The sequence below is a fragment of the Gilbertella persicaria genome, assembly GCF_025201335.1.
Source record: "Gilbertella persicaria strain CBS 190.32 chromosome Unknown B0P05scaffold_62, whole genome shotgun sequence".
NCBI classification, from domain to species: Eukaryota; Fungi; Mucoromycota; class Mucoromycetes; order Mucorales; family Choanephoraceae; genus Gilbertella; species Gilbertella persicaria.
In genome coordinates this window covers 117,900-132,895 of record NW_026252023.1, presented here as the reverse complement: position 1 = coordinate 132,895, position 14,996 = coordinate 117,900, and the positions used below count along the sequence as shown (strand labels likewise).

The window sequence follows — 14,996 nt, the reverse complement described above, 5'->3', positions numbered from 1 at the left end:
CACTCTCCTGTTTTATGTTCGATACAAGAGAGTTATTCACTGCTTTTTGGTAGCCTCTATAATGACAAATGATAGTCTCACTAGTGTTAATACATAGGCTATTTATTGTCATTCGATAGAAACAGACACATGTTCAGAAAGAGCCTTTGCAAGCATAACAATGATTCTAGCCATGTTATCTTCAGTGGGTATGCCTACGATGGACGATACCACAGGATCTAAGAGAGCATGTCTCGCCATACGATTCACGATTTCAAAAGCTTGCTCTGTGGAATTTTGGATACCAAGTGTATCAACAAACGTCTTTTGCAAATGTTCAGCACTAATATCTTGAAGACGAAAACTCAAGATACCATCATCAAGAACTCTGGCAATGACACCAAGAATAATGTTGTGAAGGGTGTCTTGAACATGCGGATTGAAACTAGTAGTAATACCAGAAATCAAAGAGAGAATGGCACGACTGATTGGCTCAAAGAAGCTACCAAATTGTATAATATTGGACAAAATACCAGCTTGATTTTGAAATATAAAGGCTACAAGGTCTTGAAGAAAAGAGCCAAGCGGATTTTCACTGCCAGTCATCCTAGACATGGCTTGGGTAATGGCATCTATCAGTGATACGATAGGAACAGAGCTATTTTGAGCACTATTGATAATACCATTAATAAATTCAGTGAGAGCTTTTAGAGTATTGGCATTTAGGATGCTATTGTTTGCATTATTTGCAATTTGGCCCAAAAGAGAAGCGATCAGAGCAGGGACAACTAAGGGACTAATAAAAAAAGAGGTTTTAGTGGTACCTTCAATAACGCTGTCTACAGGGCTGGAAAGGTCGATTGTATGGCTGAATGGGTTACCAATAGCATTTTCCAAACTGGTTGTATTGTTCGATATGGTATCTGTAATAGTTACAACGCAATTGAGAGCGTCATTCAACATGTCATCTAAATCATTTGCAGAAGTAATAACAGGTACATTGTACTTATTTCCGTCAGAATCGCTAAAGATAATCTCAACAGCGCTAGATACAGTGTCGATTACATCACTCACAGTGGTGATTGTGTTATTTGCAGCACCTCCAATGACACTTCCATAATCACCAAAAGGGCTATCCATGCTGGTATTATTTAACGTACTTTCCAAAACACTCTTTGTAGTGTTGAGTATATCTTCAATAACTGTATTGGTAGCATTGGTACTGTTTAAACCGCCACCCAAAATAGTCCCAAGGCCTCCAGTACCATTTTTCATGTCTATCCCTAAAATACCACCCAATAGACCGGCTGTTGCATTAACTAGTTCTCCAAGAATATTGTTTGTCAGACCACCGAGACCATTGGTGATACCATTCAGTAAATCAAAAAGGGGATTCGTTAGGATGGGAGTGTTGGTAGTTAAAAGAGTAGTGCTGGTAATGTTACTAAGTCTGTCTAAACTACCGGCCAATCCGGCGATTGAATCCATGATGAACATAGTTGGGCTACCAGCAGTTGAAGAAATTTGATTATTTGCGCTATTTCCAAGATCAGCAAACAGGATAGCAAATAAATCTGTCGTTAGCATAGATGAACCGCTAGCAAGGGAAGAAGAAGTAGTTGTTGTAGCATTTTTGGGATGATCAAACAAGCTGGTAAACGGATTTGTGCCTGTGACATTGACAGATTGAGCAGCACTGATAGCTTCATTTGAAAATATGCTTTCAAATAGCTCAGACAGATTATGAGGACCTCCTTCTATGCCTAATGCTTCAGCATGACTTTGAATAGCTTTATTGGCTACCCTATGAGCTTCTTTAAAGAAAAGAGCCAGTCCTTGCTCAACTGTAAGCTCTGAAAAAAGGCCTAAACTATTCAGTCCTTCTAGTCCAATATCTTTCTATGTATGACGCATGAATCACTCTGTTATTTATATAAAGTTCTTCTTTTACCTCTATTCTGATGTTTGCTTCAGGAACGGTAATACAGAGCGCTATAGGCAGCAATGTAACTATGGATATCTTTGTCAGTTTCATGGCAACTTGATCAAAAGTGAATGAAAAAAAGTACAAAAATGGTTTCTTTTGTTTCTAAAACTGCATATTGTACCTTTAGGCATCAAAGATATTTCCCTTGCAGCTAGGAATGTATAGTTTTAATAAGCCTAAGAACAGCCTAAGAACAGCTTAAGAACAGCGTAAGATTGACATTCTTACATTTTTTGAAACACTGCAACGATATTAAAGAATTGGTCACCATCCTTATGCATTATGATAAATGGATCATAGATCAGGCACAGTAAATGAATTCTTTGTCTTTATACCCTCCCCTTCCCCCCTTTTTTTCTTAAGCTGAAATCAGAGAGAAACACACCTTAAATTCTAAAGATATGTAGACCACTTCTATTTTGTTCTTATCAAAAGTACGGTTTAATTAATCTTGGCTGGCTGCAACTTTCTTTTCAGCAACAGGTGTAAATATGAAATCATTAGCTGTAAGTGCCAAAGCCTTGATCATTCTTCTACAGGCAGCAAACCAAACGGCTACACTGACAGAGCCTTTAAATTTTATCAGTCTTTTTTCTTTTTCATTTTTTTGATTGCTATCACATACCTGCAGGAGCAAATGGCCATGAAAGAAAACGTTGAGCAGGTCCAAACCAACCAGGAGGAAGGTAAAACACTGCGCTCTTTCTAAACCACATAACCATGACTAATTGCGAGCCATGAACAACAAACCAAAGCACTGATTTGACTTTGAGCTCAAAAGCAGTTTTGGAAAAAGCAATTTCTGAGCCTATCATGGTGTTTAGCTTGCCTTTTCTCTCTCTCTCTCTCTCTCTCTCTCTTTTTTTTTTTTGCCCTTGTATCACTTACTAAGTTTCTCTAAATCAGCAGTTGCTTTATCCAACTTTCGTCTCAATTTGGCCCACTTGGCAAATTCGTCCTAAAGAAAAAAAGTGAATCAATTATCTGTATCTATTTACTTTTGTTTACCTGCGAGCTTGTTTGAGAGAGTTCTGCTTTAAGTTGAAGAGCGTCTCTCTTCATCTTTTGTTGCTTCATGACTCGACTGTCTTTTGTAAGTTTGACATAAAGATCATATGTCTAACCAATGTAAGAATCGTCGTGTTGAGCAGATCAAAAACTTACAGCAGAAGTAATGTAAGAATAGCCGAGGAAAAGGATCGACTCCGTAATCAAGACTAATAGAAATATGGTGATTGGCAAATACATGTCGCGATACAAAAGCAAAAACAAAGCGTGTAATCCAGCTATACTTTTCAAGGTCTTGACTGAGCTTGAAAATCGGTAGGGATGAATGCTGTCGATGATTGGCTTTTTTTTCTTTTTTTGTAAACAACAGCTTTGTTTCGTGATAAGCGTACATACTTTTTTTGTAACTGAACCTATTCAACTATTTTTATGCATAGTCTGCATACGACTTGAGTATCTAGAAGATGTATGCGCCGTTTTTTTTTTTTTCTGTTTATGTTCCCTCTGTAAAGGTAAATGCACACCTCAATTCTCCTTCAAACACCTTTTATTATCTAAGCAAAATACAATCAGAATAAAAGGCTATTTAGGGTTTATATATGCACCCGTAGCTTTAAAGACAATACTGTACATATTTATTTAAATTTTGACTTCCATGGGTAAACACAGTGCACTCAAAGAATAGTCTGAATTAGCAATACGTTGTGTGTATAAATAGTAAGTGCTTCCTTTATTAAAAATCAGTCAACAATGTCTTTGTTCTTTCGTGTTGGTTTCTTTATCTCTGCTTTTATTTTATCGTTTGCCTTGACTGCGAAACCCCCACTTGTGTCATTGACTATCACTATTCTCGGATTTCCTGAACCAAAATTCTATAGTTTGACTTGCGATCCTACTGGTGGAAACCATACAAAGGCAGATTCTGCATGCGATATCATTGATGACTCGAAAGGAAACATTACATATATTGATAGCTACCCTATTCCTTACTCAAAGGACAGCACTCCACCTATCAATATAACAATCGAAGGTCATTACCATGATACTCTTGTTAGCTATAGACATGAATATCCGAACCAAATCACTGCTATCAACAATCTTCGGGGTATTTATCCTGAAGAAGAATCTTAATAAAGTAAACTAGTAGTCTTGTGAGAATACATGTACCATTTTACGCAGATACTACCTCATTTCTTGCACTACAATGGTCATTTAAAAAAGAGAGAGAGAAAAGTCATGTGATAATGGTTTGCTTTTTTTTTTTTGTTTATATGATCGACAAGACGTTTATATTGAAAAAAAAAGAAGATTATATCTGTGTGTGTGATGGTGTGACTATACAAGTACTACCTTACACATCATGAAATCTCATATGATATAAAAGAAAAGCTGGGCCATTCTATAAAATCCCTTTCTTTCCTTTTTCCTTCTTTTTTATATTATTATTATTCCTCTTAGCATGAATGACCATCGTCAATTGAATACGCCGTCACCTGTTGTGTTTCCATCCGCATCTCCAACGCCTAAATTGTATAGTACGCCCTCAAAAAAACTACCCAATGTGAAATCATGGCAAGAAATCGGAGTTGATTCCGTGCCTCATATCATGTACCCTCAATATGATCATAGCAGAGAGAAACTCATGCCTTCTCCTTTGTCGATAGATATAGAAGAAGACTTTCTGGCTTCCATTATCTCATCTGGATCATCTCATGAACCACCCATTGTTGGAAGTCCATGTACGCCAACTGTGATGGATGATCCTGTTGTGGAAAGAAGACACGCTTCTCATGCATCAAAATTTGGCTCATTTCTGTCTCGCGTAAAGAAAGTGACTTCTGGAAAGTCTTTAAAAAATAGAACGCGCTAGACTCTTTTTAGAGTTGAATAATAAACAATTCAATTCTTTGTTTTTCTCTCCCTTTTTTTTTCTTTCTCTTTAGTATCTTTTGGTTATGTATATATGGATTATTATTTTTTTGCTCTGTGGAGCATGTATTTATGGGATCAGGCACGAAATGGAGATAAGCAAAAGACACAATGCACGCACAATTGATAACATGGAAAGAGAAGTGCTGGAACTTCGAATATCACAAATCAAAGCTCATATGGTATCGCGATCAAGTTTTACACATCGAAACAATATTAGATAGTTCTCTTTATTCAAGCAAAGATATGAATAAACGCTTGTTGTATGTTCAACTCTCGTTGATTTGTGACTATGCTAATATTGTGCATGAAAAGATATTTATGCAAATATAGTTTTAAACGGATCTAGTTTTGTAGTACAAACTTGTTTTCTATATACAGTTACTTTGAAATACTCAAAATCAAAATACAAGTTAAATACTTATTTATTTTAACAATTTATAGATCGAGCTTTCGGATAGTTGTAATGGTTATGGACAGAATTGACAAAAAAAATGTTTAAATGTTAAAAGTGATCAATAATGAACAAATGTATCATATTGTTTTTTGAACTTTCTCGTTCAATTTGAATTTCGCATACTTATATTGAACTTATAAATTCAAATCCAAAGACTAAGAAAAAAACAATAAAAAAGAATAGATAGTGTGATCTTTCGTTTTAGAATAAATAACGGAATTTTTTTCAAGATGGGTAAGATTTTATAGCTACTGGACACTAGATTATGACCAAGGAGTCCGGCGATAATAGTATGTAATATCTGTTTACAAGTGTCAAAATAATAAAATTTTAGTTTCATTTTAATATCGTTACAATGCCAACACAGTAGCTGATGACATACTCAGAGCCTATTTTGAAAACCAGTTTTTTAATGGTACTACTAAAGAAATGCCTTATGTCTACAGATCAGAAGAGACAGGCAAATATTTTAATACTGATTTAAATGTTGGTTAGCAACTCAAAATTACCAATTCAAAGCCCCTTAAAAAAAATAAAGTTACTGTGGACTATGTATACTACAAATTATGCCTTGTTGCTGTCTACAGCGACGAAAAGAGCTACAAGATATAGGATGAGGATAACAGACCATCTTTAAGCAAGAATCTTTTGAAAAGCATCTTTTCAAGAATGAAAACTATGTCATTCTTAGTTATTAAGTCATACGGGAAAATGGTTGGATATTTTTTAATTATATTTGAAATCAAAATAGAAATTGTATGAACAAATTCCCTGAAGTATAATAGATCAACACTGTAAACTGTGTAGATTAAAAGCTTAGGTTGCTTATTTAACAAGAAAAAAAAGAAAAAGGACTGATATTTGATGTAGCCACTATTTGCATCAATCACAGCTTAGTATTGGTCGGTACTATTGTCGATCAATCATGTACTGGTTCATATCTGTTACTAATCTCTTTCCCTACTATTCTTTGCTCTTTCTTATAATATAGTGTAAATATTATTCATGTATCTCATACTCTGCTTGATTTCAAGCACTTGATTTTTGCTCATTATTACTATGTATTACATGATATTGTCGTCGGGCTCCTCGATCATATTTTGGTATTCAGTAGCTATAAAATCCTACAGCAGTTCTTATTACAACATTTTTGTCTTTATCCTCCTACCAACTCTCGCAAGAAGGAGCTGTGGTGCGACATCCTTGAAAAACCTATGCAAAGGTACTTTGAGTCTTTTGAATCTGGAGGAGAACCAGATCTCAGTGTCAAAAGCATGGCTTTTGAGCCTTTGAAATGTGAATGTACTCATGCTACAGCAGATGTCACTCTTTACTTTTTGAAAGGTAAGTGGCGGTGACAACATTTTTGCGTCTTGTGCTTAAGCACTTGATGCCCGCATCGCCTAAAGAGCCAAGAAGAGCAATGCATTTCGCGGCAATTGATATGCTTCATCTTTTGGGGCTCAATACCCAGGTTTCGAATCATGCTTTTGCTAATACTGTAAAACAGTATTACTTTGATAGAAATCTCGTCAACAATGAGGTAGTTTATGCTTTATAGTTGGAAAAAGGAACTGAATAAGTCTTCTATCAGGAACCAGTTCTCCCAAAGGAAGTGTTGAACATTATCTACTTCATTTACAGAAGACTTATTCATCACGCAAGTGACCACGTTTGTGGAATGTACCTGATTGATTGTATCAATCAGTGTGTTACTTGTGAGATAATTTTCTAAAAGACATGTCAAATGTAGAGTTTCTTAAAAAAAAAATAGAATGCACCAAGAAAAATGGTAACAATGGATGGAAACTTCCAATTCAGAAGAAGAAAAGATGTTTCCATTCATTGCGAAAATGAAGTCAGCTACGGCATTTTTGCTCCCATCAGACACCAAGCTTCTCTTTGGAGCAGCAAAGAAGAAACAACCCAGTTTTCGAATGCTTTTATGGAATATAGAAGTGTAATGCCCTAATTACTGACGATAAATTTTAGGACTGATTACACTAATAGTGTTATCTGGATAACAACTTCAAGGCTGGAAGTAACATCGACAGAGGTTACTCTGGCCGCTATGATGAGAGCGGAGTTTTCTTTATGCCTTGTGCTCGCCACGGCTTATCTGAGCGAATGCACAGCATGTAGACGAAAGCTTCATGCAAAGTGAATGGGAAAATGACTGTCAGTATCTTGCCATGAGCACAACCGATAGGTTTTTGAATGCGTATCTTCGCGCCAATATACAACAACAAAAAACTGAAGAAAAAGAACATTATAAATATCTATCACTAAAAGGTTAACATCTTCGTCTTCAGCAAACGTAAGTATAAGAATAGAGTAATTTTGTTGTGTATCGAAGCTAACAAAATTCTTAGAGTGAACGAAGATGATGGTCAACTAAAAAAAAGACAAAATAATTCAAAAAAAATGAAACAACTTAAAGATTACTGTCTCTCTTATAAGGCAATAACTCTAAACCAATGGAAACGGCCGATCTCATCAAAACAAGACCTTTTTGAAACTGAAGCTTTCAACGAAATGATCGAAGAAGGAGTCAAGGAGATTCTGAAAGGCTTGATCAACAGCTATGCTTTTGCAATCAAGATCCAGCAAGCCCGCTTGCACAAAAGTGGCATGATTGGTACCTTTATTGATGAACAAAGCTAGTTACAAAAAAAAAAAAAAAAAAAAAAAAAAAAAAAAAAAAAAAAAAAAACTTGCTAAAAACTTTGCATCGCATTAGATCAAAACCTTGCAGCAAGACTTGTCATTTCAATCAAGAGCCTTTCAGCTACGGCTGAAAGAGTAATTGAGGCATTGAACAAGCTTCTTATTGAAAAACAATTTTACTCAAAGTAAGTTGGAAAGTTGCATTACTAAAAGAAAAAATAGGAAAACCAATTGAAGGTTTAAAAGAAGCGCTCAAAAAGTCAGGAAAATACTCCATTCCTTCAATACCCTTAACGTCATTGTTACAATGGCTAAAACTTTGCAGAACAAGGGAAGAACTGGAACTCTTGAAGGTAAAGCAGACAGCCCCAGTGTTTTGAAAACTCAAATTTGTTGTAAAATGAAGAAAAAAGATATTTAAAAATTACAGCACTTACGAAGTTAGCTTTACGCCACTGCGATATCACCACTGACAATCCTTCTTTCCCTTCCTCTGCTTCCTCTGCTTCCTCTCTCTCCGCTTCTTTTTTTTTGCTCCTTCTGCTTCCACTTCTTCTGTTCCCTCTGGTTTATTGCCTCACTCAGCCTCATCATATGATGATGGTGACAGTGGCGGTGACGTAGATGGAGGTCAAGCTGATTATGAAGACGATCAAGACGAAATCTCTTCAATTCTTGAAGAATTAAACTAAAGGAAATAAATATGCCGTTCAACATGATAAAAATGGTTAAAAAATGGAAAGATGGCTGTTATATCATCACAAGCAGGCAGGACGTTTTTCTCAGAATTTGTATGGGGGACGTATTCCTTGATTAAACATCAACTACAAATTCAGCTTTTGGCACTGTGACTTTTGATTGACATTCAAGAGTTCAATCAATATGCGGTATACCTTAAAAAAGAACATAGAAAAGGGTGTTTAATTCGGGCATTAGTGGCTTAGCCAATCAATGTTGTAGTAAGTGTTGTTTTGCCTTGTTGAAAGGTGCACAGACAGATGATTTTTGCATTACTTTCCAATCAGATTTATCGTAAAGTCTCTTTTAATTTTTCGAATAAAACAGTGTTTTTTCATGCATAAATTATTAGTTGAAGTTGATCAAATACACTTTGCACACTCCCTGTCTTTTTTACATTTACAAATCAAAAAGAAGTGCAAAAGAAATAAAGCAAGCTTTCTAACAAGTATAAAGCTGTAAATAACCAGATAAATAAAACTGATGAAAAAGTGTCTGGATGTTGAAAGTGATAGACAATTGACAAGTCCAACAAAATAAAAGCCTGATAAATTGCGTGTAAAAAGTGAATTTGCCTTGATTTCATACTTAGGCTCTGTATAAAATATGATTGAATATTTTGGGTTATCTAAATCATGATAACAATATAATATTCCTGTTGTAATGCAAACCATTTTATTTTCGTTTTTGTCCTATTTTGCTTGTTTGTTTGTTTTTGCCAAATAGTCTTCAATTCGCCATTTCCCCCCAACATTGATACACTCACGCAAAATCGATCTCTTTTTATTAACAGGCTGTCCCACTTTATCAACAACGCTAAGTACGACAAGTGTTACAAAAGAAGGAGAAAAATCAAGAACTGAAGTTTCAAAGCAAATACTAAATCAACATAGCTAAATCAAGCTTTAAGGTCAAGCTAAACTATTAGTTTAAAAGAATAAAGAAAAGTCACATCTAATTCTTCTCTGCTCATGCATGCTTGACAATAATACAGCAATATTTTAGGGCAACCAATACTAGGAAATCAACACTTATGGCAAACTAATTAAGAAAACTGAAATTTTAACATATTCGATTGCAGTTACGATCAGTGGATATGACATAAAAAAATTGCAATAAATGCAACAATGATCCTTTATCAAATGCTTCCATTTAGATTAACCATGGTGTCACCGCATGTAACGCTTGTAAAACCTGAGCGTTAGTGCTTACAGAAATATTTCACTCTGTTTACGACATACAGGTTTTTTAGCATGCAGTGTCATTTGACAGGGGGAAAAAAAGAAAAGCTTAATCTGTATTTAAATCTCGATTTTTATCTTATTTTATGTTATTGGAAATGTTGGGTAAATTTTTTTGCGTTTTAGTCTAGATGAATCTACTGGTCGAGCTCATCAATAACATGTCAAATCTTCACATCCAAGCGTGGCAAAAGTTTCAGATCAAGTGTTACACCAGAAAAATTTTAAAGATACAATACCTACCTATTCTTTCCGTTTTCTTTTCGTTTCTTTTTTGATTCAATAAAATAGTTAATTGATTCCGAATAGACATGTTAAATCCTGATCCAAGTGCAATTGCCGCCCAAGAAAGCTCCCACGAAATATCTGAATGTGTTAGTATAGCCTCTTCTGTCACAAGAAAACAAGCACCCTCTGTAGCGTCTACCGTTTTATCAAAAGAGAAGAGCAATCAAGAGTATGAATTTAAAAACGATCTCGAAGGAGTTGGTAAGTATTATATTCCTGAGAAAGAAAAACTTGTTGACATTTTTTATCTAGATGAAACTGAGGATTTGCCGGATGGTGGTTATGGTTGGTTTGTTGTTTTAGGTACATTTATGACTCAATTCACAAGTTTTGGTACCTCTGCATGCTGGTAAGTAAAAGTCATTCAAATCTTTGTTATTTTTTACTTATGTTTCTATCAAGGGGTAAGTGTTGTACTTGTTTAAATGAAGACCCTTTTTTTTCTGATAAATCAATGCAACAGGTATTTTACAAGATTACCTAGATGTAAACATGTTTCAAAATAAGACCACCAATTCGCAATTCAAGTTGAGTTTTGTTGGCACTCTTTTAGAAGTATGTACCACTTTATGTGGTCCATTAGCACAAATCATTTCATCTCAATTCGGTACCAAAACAGTGTTGATTATAGGCACTATTTTAGCAACACTAGGCCTTGAATTAGCCAGTTTAGGAACAGAGGTAAAAAAAAAAAGGGCATACGTCTATTGCTTATCCTCAATATATTATATAGCTATGGCATTTCTATCTCACAGTTGGTGTTATGTTTGGATGTGGTGCATCGCTATTGTTTGTGGCAAGTAGTTTGTTTGATCCGAAATATGTATCTAATGATTTGATAGACTGGTATGGGAACAACGCCTTTATGGTTCAATAAGCGTAGAGGAATTGCTACTGGCATTGCTTCAGGGGGCACAGGCATCGGTGGTGTTATCTTACCGTTTGTCATTACTCCATTAAATGAGTCATTAGGTATTGCATGGACGTTTCGTATTATGGGATTTATTTGCCTTGTATGCGATGTGATTGCATGTGTCTTTGTCAAAGATAAAGTATCTGTTAAGAAACAAGCTGGTGAACGCTCTCTAAAACATATCTTTGACTTCTCCATCTTGAAAGACATTAATTTCTTACTCTGGACATGTGGATCTGTTATTTCCATCATGGGCTACTTTATCCCATTCTTTTTCTTACCTGCATATGCTACTTATCTTGGACTATCTGCTTCACAAAGTTCAGCGCTTATCGCGGTAATGTCGGCCTGTAGTTTTATTGGTCGCATCCTCGTTGGGTAATTTTTTATTTTTTACCTTTTTGTTAACATAGTCATATAGGTATATCGGCGACCGTATTGGTAGACTGAACGCAAACATTATCTTTACGTTCTGCTGTTCACTGACCAACTTTCTTATATGGACATTTGCTTATAGTTATGGTTCTTTGATGGCTTATTCTGCTCTTTTTGGCCTATTCTGTGCTTCTTATTTTGCTATGAGTAAGTATCGTTTGTTTATTAGTGGCATCTTCTCATACATGAATGCTTTTTTTTTAGTGACAACCATTACAGCAGCAATCTTGAGTCCAGAGCAATATCGAACGGGCGTGTCTACATTGTTGTTATCAAACACAGTCTCTGTTTTGGGTATTACTATTGCTGGTGCAGTAGAAGCAAGCTTAAAGAACACAGAACCCTATTTCTCTTACAAAATGTTTACAGGCGTAGTTTATCTTGTAGGTGGTATTATTTTAGTTGCCCTAAAGATTAGAATTAAAGGCCTTTTTGCTAAGTTTTAAAATAAACTTTTTTTATTATTTGATCCATGATAAAGATACAAGTGTAGGTATACAAAAGCAAATGAAAAGAAGAAATATAAAACTTAACGAAACATACGTAAATAGGCCAAGAACAAAGCACCAGCACCAGTCATTGTACCAACCATGTATTGTAATATTTGGAATTTAATGGCTTCCATCTGTGTTCGTAGACCAGCAATTTCACTTTCTATATGTGTATCTGTTTCTTTCATTTTAATCTCTTGAGCACTTGCTTCATCTTTCACTCTTCCTTTTTCTAAATTGAGTTCGAGTCTAACGTTGGCTTGTGTTCTTGTTACTTCTTCTCTTAGGCGCTGTTTTAGACGTTCTACTTGAGCTTGTAAGCGTTCGTTTTCTGTTTTGAGCAGCGTAAAATCGTTCTTCTCAATAAACTGCATTTCTGACTGAAGTTGAGCAAAGTCAACCTTGTACATATAAACAGCTTTTTCCTGTTCTGATTTAGTCACCATGGGTTTTGTCAGTTCAGTCAAACTGTCATTCATCACTTTGCGTAAAGAGACCATGATGGCTTCACTTTGTTGGCGAGTAAACTTTTCTTTTTCTAAACGTTCAACAAACTTGAATGTGTCAAAGTGATACTTGTTGACTGAGCATGATCTTGTGTTGGTAAAGTTTCTTTTGATGACATGCAAGGTTGACATGATGAATACAAGATTTCCAGGATCAAATGTCGGGTGTGCTTTTATAGATTCAAATACCGAACAACGATTTCTCTCCGAGATAAAGTCAAAGGTTAGATGTTGACAAGGCTAGACTTGCACTTCACTGCGAAGATGAAGCGCCAACTATTGAAATTTACATTAGTATAAGCGGGAAGAAATACGCCAAGCTATACTTTAAAATATGGGAAGCAGACTTATAAAAGTACAAGAGGTTGAATTAAAAATAAATTTAAAAAAGCACATGCGTGACATCAAAACTGAATTTGCTTTTTGTCTGTCTATTGACTATCTAATACGCATAATAAAGTACTGTATTTATTTTACTTGTCTTGTTTTTTTTTTGACATGTCGCTCGTCATTTGTGAACTAACTGACTTAAAAAAGGATTGTGTGTATTAATTTTAGATTCTAGAATCAACTTTATTGTACAAATAAATAATGCTAACTTTCGAGAATTCGAAGGATTTCTCTTATATCTCTGGGGCCTCTTGTACACAAAAGAAGGGTTGTTTGAACTTTCTCCAGAGTCCTCTTTACTGGTACGGCAAGGATTTGAATACAGACAAGATTATTTAACTGAATTTGCCCAATTCTGTCTCAAGTCAAAGGTATTGTATTTCCTTTCGAAAAAGAGTGGAACGTAGACACATATTTCTGTTGTATTCATTGCACCTTCTAGCCATGATCAAATCCACAATACATTTATGTTGAGTATGCTCCTCTTTTTTATTGTTTTCTTTGTGTAATAAAAGCTATACGTGTAATCCACTTGTATGATGGCTTTATCCACTCAATTATGTTGCTTTATTGCTGCCTTTTATCCTTTTTATGGGCTTTAGTCATAGTCTATGTGGAGCAAAAAATAAAAACCTTTAAAAAAAACCGAACTTTTTCTTAGAACTATACAAAGACGTCATTATTTGGCTTTGTGAGTCTATTGATGTAAAGAACACAACAAATTTGCTGCTAAAATATTGAGTAAATGTACAAAAATATGTATAAGCTTTTTTGCTCATATCTCATTATTTCTGTAGTATGGTCAGCAAGCAAACGCATTCGCCAAGAACTAGAGCTTTTGGCACACATTTTGAGTACTTTAACTTGTTGATAGGTTTATTTTTCGTTTTTTAGTGTCCAAGAGAAGATCAAGTTTTGTCGAATCTAGGATTTTTATAAGTAATACCCTTTGGTCAAAAAGCCATTTCGATCAAATTTTAAACATGCTTTGTAGTTATTTGGAGCATTTGTGCGTATACAAATAGGTCTTACAACACCTTCATATTGTTCAAGAAAAAGAAGAAAACATTGCTGTCTTCTCTATTATTAAAGTACTTTTTTGCCAATACTTTATGTACTACTTGATGACTTATCAGATAATACGTTCTATCAAAAAGGGCAAACGTTTGCTTACGAAAATACCAAAGCATTGAAGAAATTCGTTTTAATTTTATCATACATGATATGTTAAAGGTAGCCTTTAGAGTGTACATTAAATATGATACGGACTTCCCTATATTCACAATTCTAGTACAATTACATACTTTTCTGTGGCAAAGATATACGAAACCTTTTCCATAAATTAACAGCATATTCTCTTAGAAAAAAGGACCTAATCGTTAATGTACATTTATGCATTCTATTTAAAACGTTCATTTCTTGTTTCTACAAGCCTTTTAGCTATTTGTTGGAATCTCTACTTTGACTACTATATCCATTGAAATCTATATGTATATTTGATTGATTTTGGTCTTTCTTCTCACCCTCCTCGACAGCACTAACACGATAAAAGCTTTTTTTTTGTATAGAAGTAATTATCTTTTGTTTTAAAAAAGAATAAATACAAATTCAACTCACCATTTTTTTGGCAAAATATATTCTTATCATTGGATTAAAGGCTTTAAATAAAGCAAGATACATTTGAGTTATTTTTTGTTTTATTAATGGATCCAGGAGCTCATTATATATAGCAAGTATGATAATAAACAAAACCTAGTATAAAATTCTTCGATTGTGAGATAAAAGGGAGCTCTGTTGTGTAGGAACCCTCTGCATATCTTAATGAAAAAATGAAGGGCACCTATATCCCGAGACGCTCACTCTGTTTTGGCAATTGGTATCGCTGGCTTCTCTCAATTAGTTTTTTGGTGGAACCTTGCCGGTTTTCAACCTTCTTAATCAGTGCAACACTTTTTTTTTCTATCTGG

At 34.9% G+C, this 14,996-nt stretch overlaps 7 protein-coding genes across 7 annotated transcripts; 4 read left to right on the top strand and 3 right to left on the bottom strand.

Moving 5' to 3' along the window:
* Positions 1-108: 108 nt before the first annotated feature.
* B0P05DRAFT_575540 (uncharacterized protein) lies at positions 109-2,014 on the bottom strand (the record flags this gene model as incomplete). Its single annotated transcript, XM_051581648.1, has 2 exons — positions 109-1,878; positions 1,931-2,014. 2 exons carry the CDS (start codon positions 2,012-2,014, stop codon positions 109-111), a joined length of 1,854 nt encoding a protein of 617 aa, XP_051430211.1.
* A 277-nt stretch (positions 2,015-2,291) lies between these two features.
* B0P05DRAFT_561889 (WRB/Get1 family) lies at positions 2,292-3,223 on the bottom strand. The gene is made up of 5 exons (XM_051580532.1): positions 3,131-3,223; positions 2,975-3,085; positions 2,855-2,924; positions 2,592-2,774; positions 2,292-2,536 (listed from the first exon to the last, which is right to left on the bottom strand). The coding sequence occupies exons 1-5, from the start codon at positions 3,212-3,214 to the stop codon at positions 2,412-2,414; spliced, it is 573 nt and encodes a 190-aa protein (XP_051430210.1). The 5' UTR covers positions 3,215-3,223; the 3' UTR covers positions 2,292-2,411.
* A 213-nt stretch (positions 3,224-3,436) lies between these two features.
* Positions 3,437-4,239, top strand: B0P05DRAFT_561887 (uncharacterized protein). The gene has a single exon (XM_051580531.1). The coding sequence runs from the start codon at positions 3,725-3,727 to the stop codon at positions 4,103-4,105; it is 381 nt and encodes a 126-aa protein (XP_051430209.1). The 5' UTR covers positions 3,437-3,724; the 3' UTR covers positions 4,106-4,239.
* A 146-nt stretch (positions 4,240-4,385) lies between these two features.
* Positions 4,386-4,894, top strand: B0P05DRAFT_561885 (uncharacterized protein). Its single transcript, XM_051580530.1, has 2 exons — positions 4,386-4,582; positions 4,639-4,894. The coding sequence occupies exons 1-2, from the start codon at positions 4,434-4,436 to the stop codon at positions 4,688-4,690; spliced, it is 201 nt and encodes a 66-aa protein (XP_051430208.1). The 5' UTR covers positions 4,386-4,433; the 3' UTR covers positions 4,691-4,894.
* Positions 4,895-4,896: 2 nt separating this feature from the next.
* Positions 4,897-5,378, top strand: B0P05DRAFT_561884 (uncharacterized protein; the record flags this gene model as incomplete). Its single annotated transcript, XM_051580529.1, has 2 exons — positions 4,897-5,166; positions 5,219-5,378. A coding segment is annotated over exon 1 (194 nt), but the record flags the coding sequence as incomplete, so codon positions are not given.
* Positions 5,379-10,210: 4,832 nt separating this feature from the next.
* B0P05DRAFT_561872 (major facilitator superfamily domain-containing protein) lies at positions 10,211-12,111 on the top strand. Its single transcript, XM_051580528.1, has 8 exons — positions 10,211-10,495; positions 10,547-10,643; positions 10,697-10,698; positions 10,758-10,975; positions 11,028-11,090; positions 11,137-11,585; positions 11,629-11,789; positions 11,847-12,111. The coding sequence occupies exons 1-8, from the start codon at positions 10,318-10,320 to the stop codon at positions 12,086-12,088; spliced, it is 1,410 nt and encodes a 469-aa protein (XP_051430206.1). The 5' UTR covers positions 10,211-10,317; the 3' UTR covers positions 12,089-12,111.
* B0P05DRAFT_561868 (uncharacterized protein) lies at positions 12,112-13,214 on the bottom strand. The gene has a single exon (XM_051580527.1). It carries the CDS (start codon positions 12,769-12,771, stop codon positions 12,172-12,174), a length of 600 nt encoding a protein of 199 aa, XP_051430205.1. The 5' UTR covers positions 12,772-13,214; the 3' UTR covers positions 12,112-12,171.
* Between the last annotated feature and the right edge of the window lie 1,782 nt (positions 13,215-14,996).